At 33.4% G+C, this 9,186-nt stretch overlaps 1 protein-coding gene across 1 annotated transcript; it reads right to left on the minus strand.

Moving 5' to 3' along the window:
• Positions 1–2,802: 2,802 nt before the first annotated feature.
• On the minus strand, positions 2,803–4,608 carry LOC131623589 (phospholipase A1-IIgamma-like). Its single transcript, XM_058894588.1, has 3 exons — positions 4,239–4,608; positions 3,625–3,824; positions 2,803–3,453 (listed from the first exon to the last, which is right to left on the minus strand). The coding sequence occupies exons 1-3, from the start codon at positions 4,606–4,608 to the stop codon at positions 2,836–2,838; spliced, it is 1,188 nt and encodes a 395-aa protein (XP_058750571.1). The 3' UTR covers positions 2,803–2,835.
• Positions 4,609–9,186: the final 4,578 nt, after the last annotated feature.

Here is a 9,186-nt window from a genome sequence, read left to right on the forward strand (position 1 = left end):
GGGCGGGCCAAGGTTTTAGGCCCTCACCCTCTAATGTGACCGCCCCGCCCCGCCCCGTTTTCAACGCGGGCTTTTGCGGGCATGTGCATTTTCATAAATTTTTATGTTTTTAGGCTTAAAAGGTGCAATGCCCGCGGGCTTTGCCCGCCCCACCCTCACTTTTTTGCGGGGCGGGGCTAGGTTTTAGGCCCGCATCTTCAACTATGCCCGCCCCGCCCCGTTTATTTACGGGCTTTTGCGGGGCGGGCTAAACGGGCGCGGGCATGCCCGTTTGCCACCCCTAGTCAGCATATCCTAGCAAAACAGACCTGTCAGAAGGTCCTCCTAGAAAAGCCTCATCAGTGTATACTGATGGCTCAGTAGATACAGTTGTGGTGTGGTAGTATCATGCACCACCCGCTCCTCCGCACCCCTCCTCAACCACAGCCACCGGCTCCTCAACCCTAGACACCTCCTCGTCAGCAACAGGTACCTGCTACTCAGTAGTGGCCTCCGGCTCCTCTGCAATAGCCACCGACTCCCGAATAACAACCTCCGACTCAACCACATCAACCTCATCCTGATGCACCTAACCGTCCAAAGTAGTGGAAGCTCTACCACCCTGGCGCCGAGGTGCACGAAATCCCCTACCCGCCTGCTCAACCTTCTGTTTCTAGTTAGAACCGGTCGGAGGAACGCGTCCAGCACGTAAGACTGACGTACCATCCTCCTCAGCATCAGCCCGAGCACGAGCATCGACTCTATCAATGGCCTGACTCGCAACAGTACTATCCCTGCCTCTAGTCCTTACTAAAAAAAATTAAAAATATACCGGAAAATATAAGATAAATAGCATTTAAGAAAATAGCATTTTTAAAAAAAAATTGAAATATCGGAAATTTCAAAATTTTCCAGTAATGGAAAAAATACCGGAAATTTCAAAATTTACGGTATTTTTAAAAATTTATAAAGATACCGGAAATTGTGAAATTTCCAGTACAAAATATCGTAAATTTTAAACTTTCCGGTACAAAAGACAAGAAATTTCACAATTTTCGGTAAAAAAATACCGGAAATTTCATAAAAATACCAGAAACTACTTGTTTTCATGAAATCTCCGCTATACTGCTCAAATTTCTGGTATCTCCCAAATATTTGAAATTTCCGATTGTCTCCGTAGTTTTTAGAAAATGTAGAAAATGATTTTTGTTGGACATTTTGGTCTTTTCAACACTTTTGGAGGGTGCCAAAGATAATTTGGAAGGTGGCAAGACAAAATCTCGAACCCAACATAAGTAAATTGCTCTAACCCTTTATAGCCAACCGACAACCCGTGGACTCGAATCGAACTGACACAATGCCTAAAAAACAGGCCGAATTTAGTTGGTTTATCTTTTCAAAGGTGTAAAAGAAATATGGTTAACTTACCCTATATCCCCAAGAATTAAAAGGTAGTGCACTGACAGTGTAAAATAGTTTTACATTTTCATCTAATAGAAAGTAATTAATTTGTCATGTTATTAAATTACATTTAGAATAAAAGAATAGTTTAATTATATACATGGTGGTGATTGATTGACATTATAAACATATTTTACATTGCCAGAGCATCACCTTTTCACCCTTTTAGAGTCGCAATGCACAGTCTTTTATAATGTTTCTGTCGCCCTCTCTCACATCGTCCTCCGGGGTTGTGGAGTTTTTGTTTTGTTTCGCCAGTTGGCTTTGTCATCTCTCAGTTGGGTTCTCGCTGGGGATTTGTTTATTCAATGTTTTTGGTCTATATTTTCCGGTTTGTCAACGGCTGGCTCTGACCATTTCTTGGTGGCTCGATCACTTTGTGTTTTGTTGTTTTGGTGCTGAGACTCGGTTTCTTTCGGGTGGTTTCAATTCTGATTTGTATCTTGTTGCTCCCAAGTGTTGGTAGTGGTTTCTTGCCTTTAATCTCTTGTTCTCTACGAATATACTAAGATCTAAAGTTTTCAAAGTGTTTGAGTTTGAGTTCGTTAAGCTCAAAATGACTGCTAAGCTACTGTGATTTTTATTTCATAAGGACTATTGGTATATGTATTATCCGTGTTGGGAGTCATCACACTCACCTTTCTTCAAAAGACTAGTTTGGTTATCTAGGATCGTCTCTCGTTTGTTTAGAATATTTTCTTCTTTTCACACATACTTCTTTTTCAATTTGTTTTACGTGGTAATTGAATCGAACTCTAGTCTCAACAAGGGTTGGTTCAAGCATGCAGTTGTCGAAATATGTTATGTTGTTAGCATGTCAAATTGCGCTAGTGTGTTAGCCCAATTACTTAAGTTAGCTTGTTGTTTAAGTTAACTTAGTAGTATATAAATAGACTGGTTTCTTTCATGTTGTTGTTATTCACTTGTAATCTTTCAACCCTAATCGAGAAAGTGAATAGTAAAACAGTTATAATTAATCCTGATTTTCTTCTTCTTTCCACTTCTCTCTCTCTTTCGCAAAATTGAAGGGTTTTTTTGTGCTTGTTCAAAAAACTCAATCTTTTTCATAGTTATAATTTGTTTTTGAGTTCTCGTTACAATAATTTTAACTATATTAGATTCGCTAGGCTGTACTTTTATGTGTATCTATCTTGTTTGCATTTGACTCTTTAATGGAGTTCCATCCGGCTTGTATGTTATTATGCCACTTTTTCTTTCTTTGATATATGGTTCATTAGATCTTTTTCAACAAGTAAAAAACAAGACTTAAATGTAATTAAGGCTTAAATGTAAACAAGACTCAATCAAGATAAAGCATATAATTCACCAAAACGAAAACAAGAATGCAAACTTGAAAAGATACATAAACACAACAACCAAAACAATGCCAAATTGTTACACCTTTGCACGAATTGCTAGAATATCATCATTATGTTCTTCCATAAGCTTCCAAGCACCATCAAATTGTTGAACCATACCCTTGTTCTCAACAACCCTCCAATTTCCAGGCACATTATATTCATCTTTCAAACCATCATTACTTTTATTCACAAGTGCAATATCACGAACCCCCTCCAAATTAAACCCTCCTCTACTCCCTTGTGTTCCCGCAACTCCATGCAAATAAACCTCCATGTTATGTGCACTAACCCCACTTTTCAAGTACTTAGATTTCCTTGTATCGATTAACAATTCCTCTCCAACCGCATAATACACAAGTAAGAGACTTTTCGGAACAACATCGGTCTCATTTCGAATCACCAAAGCTCTCAAATCTTTCAAGTCGGAGAAAATCTTTGCAAAACTTGAGTTTCCAACACGAGGTGAAGCAAATGCAAAGGTTGTTACTGGACATGGTTTTTGAGGTTGGTCTTTAGGGATGTTGAATTTGTTAGCTACTATGTCTACAGCATTTATAGTTGCAAGTGCAGCACCTAAGCTGTGTCCAGTTATAGTTATGCTGATTTCTTCATCCTTATATAGCTCCACAAGTCTTCTAATCTCGTTTAGAACCTTTATATTTTTTATTCACAATAAATAAATTAAAAAAAATAAAACAAAATTATATATATATATATATATATATATATATATATATATATATATATATATATATATATATATATATATATATATATATATATATATATATATATACACACGCGCATAAGACTATATAATTACCTGATCTCTGGCACTTTGTAAATTCTTATTAGCGGAAGTATAAAGAGAATAAAAACCATTGTGTAGTTGTGCAAGAGATTCACTACCAAATATCAGTGGAGCAGGATCCAAATCTAAATGAAAATTGGCAACCCACTCTGAACCTTGAATTGTTCCTCTCCAAGCAACAACTATGTCCCTTCTCCCTAATGTTGTTTTGCCTGTTAAATATAGTCGAAGTTAGTTAAAAAATAGTTACAATTTTTGTAATATTTATCAAGCACAGATTTAGCACAGACATCAGAATACGACACAAAATTAACCCTGTAACACTAATAATATAAAAAACATAGGACATCGATACCATTACTTACATGACAATATTTGTACTTCGTATATCCATCTATTATTGAAGGAGGTATAAATATTTTAATCAAAATTAATGATACTCGTATTTTAATCACTTTTGGAGGATGTTTGTCTGATATTTTTGACATTTTTGTGACTTCTGTGACACGTGAGATGGTGTTTCTAACATTTGTGTGACTTTTCCAAGTGTCGGATACCAACGCATGTCGGATACCGCGACATATTTGCAATCAGTTATAACTTATAAGAAATGACATCAATATTACCTTCATCAGTGGCAACAGCAACATACCCTATCCAATTTGACTCCAAGCTCCAAGCATCCTTTGAAAATGACCTCAAGAGAAAGGATTCACTATCACTTGCTTTGGATGTTGCATACAGATACTTTGTGACAGTATACTTAAAAGGGTTATTGTTTTCCAAATGAACCTTGGAAAAGAAATCTCTTTTAGAATAAAGACAATTACCTGCATACTTAGATAACTTTTCAAAGTTGAAAGCATCATATGTAGATTGAGCAAATTGTCCATAGTGTAGGACATACCTACGAAGGTCAATGTTTAGTGGATCTAATAGACTTTTCCACTTACTTTGGCCACTAAGTTCTCTCCATGTTCTTGCTATGCTACCCATTTTTAGACAGAATATGTAATATTATTATCTAATAACTCTATATGTATGCTTAGGCTTGCTGCATTTGCCTAATTTATATAGACACAACAACTTGTACCTATACTCATGTTTAAAGTTTTGTTAATTGGGATTAGCAAGTCTTACCTATTGAGTTTTTTTTAATTAATAAACTGACTATCCAGCCAGCGAATATTGTCTAATCCCTCAAGTTAAGTCAAATATAAGACTAAACAGATGGAAAATTTGTCCTTAGTTTCTAAATAATGGAATTTAGGTTCAATAATCACTACTAAAACTCAAATTAAAACTCAAAGACTACTAATTAAACTAAAGAAACATATCATTTTAAATTGTATTTGTTTTAATGGAAGTGTGATGCTTTCAATGTTTTGGGAGGATGTTGCCTTGTTGATTGTGGTTATTATTTATGAGATCTAGATTAGTACTCATTGATGTTGTTAATGACTTTTTTTTTTTTAGTTTTTTGTTCTTTTGATATTTTCTTTTTGTTGGACGACTCTTGGGCTCTCCTTGTACTTTGTGTTTATATTTGAGAATATCTCAATCTATTCCTTGATATTCTTAGGCACTCAGCACAATTCTATTTATACTTCTGTTTTCAAAAATAGACATCAGAAAACACTTTTTTTTGCCCATATTTGACTTCTCATAATTGTTGCCCTCTCATTAGAAGCGGGTAAGCAAAAAGGATATAGACCTCATTCCAATCAAACAATTTTTCCACATGTTACTTATACAGCAAGAAACAATGGAGGATTTATTATAAGCCAATACCACAAGACTTGAGTCGATTTCTTGAAAAAACCTTAGTCCATTTTGAAATAGCATGCTCCATTGCTAAAATAGCTTCCATAAACTTTGGGAACAAAGCATTTCCATGCCCCAGATTACAAGAAAATTTGTCTAGGTGATTAGCCAAATGGTCCCTGAACATGCAAATTTTCATCTCCCCGTATCAAATGTTCATGATGTTGTTAATCATCCGAGTTTTTTTAGGCAGAATCATCCAAATTATACTCTTAATATACAAGACACATATTCTTTTATCCAAAAGTTCTTGAGTTAGTTGATGTAATTATTTTCTCTTTAATTTAAAAATGTGCTTCACTAAAATAATATCTCTATCAAGTTGGGCCATTTTATTCCTCTTGTTATTTGATCGATGGTCTCGATCTCGAGACTTACTTTAAAAATAAAATAAAAGCAGGACTTTGTTCTGCATGTTTTCTTTCATAAAATAAAAGATTCATTCATTCATAAACAAATGTAAGTTGGAGAGTTTTATTTGGTTTAATTAGATATATTCAAATCACTCAAATAGCTGGAGTAGACTTGGTCTTATCTAGTGAAGGCAAAAAATAAGTATCTATATTATTTGTAGATGAAATTTTCCACGAGGCATGATGAGACATGCAACTAATTACATAAAATAATGGGGAATTTACACTCAATCCTATTGAGTTACACTCACTTTTTTCAATTTTAAAATATGAACTATTTTCTCATAAGTCCATTAAAATCTATCAACCCTCCTTTTAATTTTAAGTGATATTTATTTATTTATGGTTGTTTGTCTGTCACATATATATTTTTGTTAGTATAAATAAAATTAAAGAAGTTTATTACATATCTAAAAGGAAAGAGGTGTCAGGTGTCATTTTAATAGTTAGTTAATTAATTTAAACAACTATAAGATAATTAGATATTTATCATCTATAGTTAGTTAATAGATATAAACGACTATAATGGTATCCAAACATGTAAATATCCATACCTGCACTAAAAAAATAGAAGACATACATTTTATATAATTTTAAAATATTTTATAAACATAAATTCATGTTAAAAAATATACCACTTTAGATATATGAATATCCACGTACATATTTGTATAGTGGATATCAAATACAAATAATTATTTGTATTCAATAAGGCTAATGATGGTATTAAGAAAATTAAAGATTTTTTCGAAACTCGAGAGAAATGTATGGTCACATAGGCTCTGTTTGGTAAAATTAGCTGGTAGCTGATAGTTGGTAGTCTATAATTGGTAGCTGGTAGCTTATAGCTGGTGACTGATAGCGGATAAGCTAAAATGAGTGTTTGGTAAATTAGTTGTTTCGTTAGCTGATAGATACAAAAACATAAATTATCATTTTAATTAATAAAGGTAATAATATTTTATTAAAATAATAAGGGTATAAATAGAAAAAAAATAACAAGCTAAAAGCTACAAGCTCAAAAGCTACTTCAAATAGCTTTTGATAAAAAAGATAAAAGCTAATAAAAAAAGCTACAAGCTAAAATAACATTAACAAACAAAGTTTTTTTTTTTATTAATGTGAGCTAAAAACTAAAAGCTCTTTTTTAGAGTCTTAACAAACAGACCTTTAATCTGCTTGCATGTAGGCTGATCTCATTCACTCTTATGTTAGTGGAAGTTCTTAATGATACTTTTATCCTCTCTTGAGATATAAGGGGGCCAATGCCAACACTACTAAAAGACATGTTAAAGAAGTGGTTCGTAATACCATTCAACGATACTTGTCATTATTGTAACTTATTTTCCTTTCTCCTGACATTCATACTTCAAGACTAATATTGGATATGGTCCTGACACATTGTGGAGGCCAATGGTCACTTTGAGGGAATTTGGCTCCTAAAAAAGATAAACTCTTTTGTCAACACTACCATCATTGATAAATCAATCTATCGCTTACAATTGCTAATCAAAACTTTGATTACAAACTCAATGACAATCTGTTAAAGACTTCTCAAGAATTCTGACTATACTCTAGTCTCTTAAGGAAATTAAACCAGAGATACGACAAGGATTTGTGTTTATAAATATGCTTCTTAAAAATGTGATACACATAATGAAATACAAACCTTTACACTCTAGAAAATATACAAAGAAAAGTCCAAAATATAGTGAAGAAGATTTTCTCTCTCAAATATATTACTTGCTTTTTCTCTTTACTTTCTTCTTTCTTTTCACGCTTTTGTTTCACAATGGTTTCTTTCTTTTCCAAACTTCCAAGACCTCTTTATATAGGAGATGAAAATGTTCGTCGGAGGGTGACGTTGGAATATCCTCAGAATTCACAGTTGTAACAAAAATGCTTTTTATATGTAATGGAGTGAGGATGAAGGGAGTGGCAACAACAATAGTACAATAGTATAGTCCTTTCTTAGAATTCATGGAAGTGGAAAGCATATCAGCATATTTGTTCTTTAGGAACGTTTGATTTTACCGCTTAAGGTTGTAATATTTTCAAGAATATTATTTCAATCATTCTGCTAATCACTGGCTTCATATAAAAGAAGATTTGAAAATTGACCAGAGTTCAGAGTCCTAAGGCTTTAGAGGGTTGATCGTTGTATAAAAACTTCTTCATATAGTAACTCTATCTTAACATCTGCTGAATTTTCAGAGTCTCTTTGAACAACGTTCAGACTCTCTCTTCATCCAGAGCCTAGATCTTGATTAAAGTCTCTATCTGCAGATGATGATTATCTCCCAAACTTGTCTTTCTTCCTTTGGTTCAGAGTGCATCTCCAGTTTTGAGTCCGCTAACTTCAAATTTTGACAACCTTTAGATTTTGCTTAGATTAGATTTTTGATGTGCTTTGTTTATAGTCAGATGCATTAATACTTGACTTCTTCAGAGTCAGAATATGATTTCTTTATTCTGCGAACTTAACAAATTAGTTAGAGTACAAATTTTTTCTCTATACATATCAAGCTTTGTTAACATTCAAACTCAAGAATAGTTGCAGAACCAAACTTGTTTCAACATCGGGAAGCTTAAAAGAATTTAGAGTGAAGGACTTTTGTAGTACATGATATGGTTACATTGACCATAGAATTCCACGTGCTTTTGGTGAAAGATGGTACTATGAGACGTCATAATTTCATCTTCCCAGTTTTTATTAAATGTTTTAATTGAGTTATTTGTGAATTCTTTGTGATTTATATGTATTTTACTTAATTATTGTGTGTGAATAATTAGATAAATAAGAGGGTAGAGGTGTAGAGAATAAGTTTTAACTTGTCGGAGTTGAGAAAAATTATTTAGAATCTTAATAATTAGAATAAAGAGTATTTCAATTGAATTATTTAAATAAGTGTAATATGGGTGTGTGACCTTGAGAGGAGAGTGTGGAGAGTAATTAGGAGTTGGTAGATTTTATTTAGAATTATTTTACTAATTAAAATAATGCTCTAGTTTTATTATTTAAATAAAATAATAAGATAAAGGGAAATAGGAGTTTGTAGATATATTGAGGACAATGTGGAAATTAGAGAAAAAGGCGAGGGTAAGGTAGGAATATCCTAATGAGGGAATTAGGTTTTTAATTTAAAAAGAGAGTTAGGAGAAAAGAGTTTTATCAGTACATAGAAAAAATGAAAAGAGGCAAAGAGGCAAGAAGAGAGAAAGAGGTAGGGCAAAGAGAAGAACAAGAGGATGGCTAGAGCTTTTGCATAGGAGACCATAGAGATTGCTTGATGTTTTTAGAATCACAAGGTAAGGGAATAACCTTAATAAAGGGTAT

This window comes from Vicia villosa, unplaced genomic scaffold (assembly GCF_029867415.1).
Source record: "Vicia villosa cultivar HV-30 ecotype Madison, WI unplaced genomic scaffold, Vvil1.0 ctg.000074F_1_1, whole genome shotgun sequence".
In the NCBI taxonomy this organism is placed as follows: Eukaryota; Viridiplantae; Streptophyta; class Magnoliopsida; order Fabales; family Fabaceae; genus Vicia; species Vicia villosa.

Bases quoted from the DNA above. Each gene is read 5' to 3' on its own strand.
- LOC131623589 (XM_058894588.1), bottom strand. From the start codon at position 4,608: ATGGGTAGCATAGCAAGAACATGGAGAGAACTTAGTGGCCAAAGTAAG. The intron at 3,825-4,238 runs GTAATATTGATG...TATATTTAACAG, and splicing joins TGCTGTTGCCACTGATGAAG to GCAAAACAACATTAGGGAGA. The intron at 3,454-3,624 runs GTAATTATATAG...AAAAATATAAAG, and splicing joins TACAAAGTGCCAGAGATCAG to GTTCTAAACGAGATTAGAAG.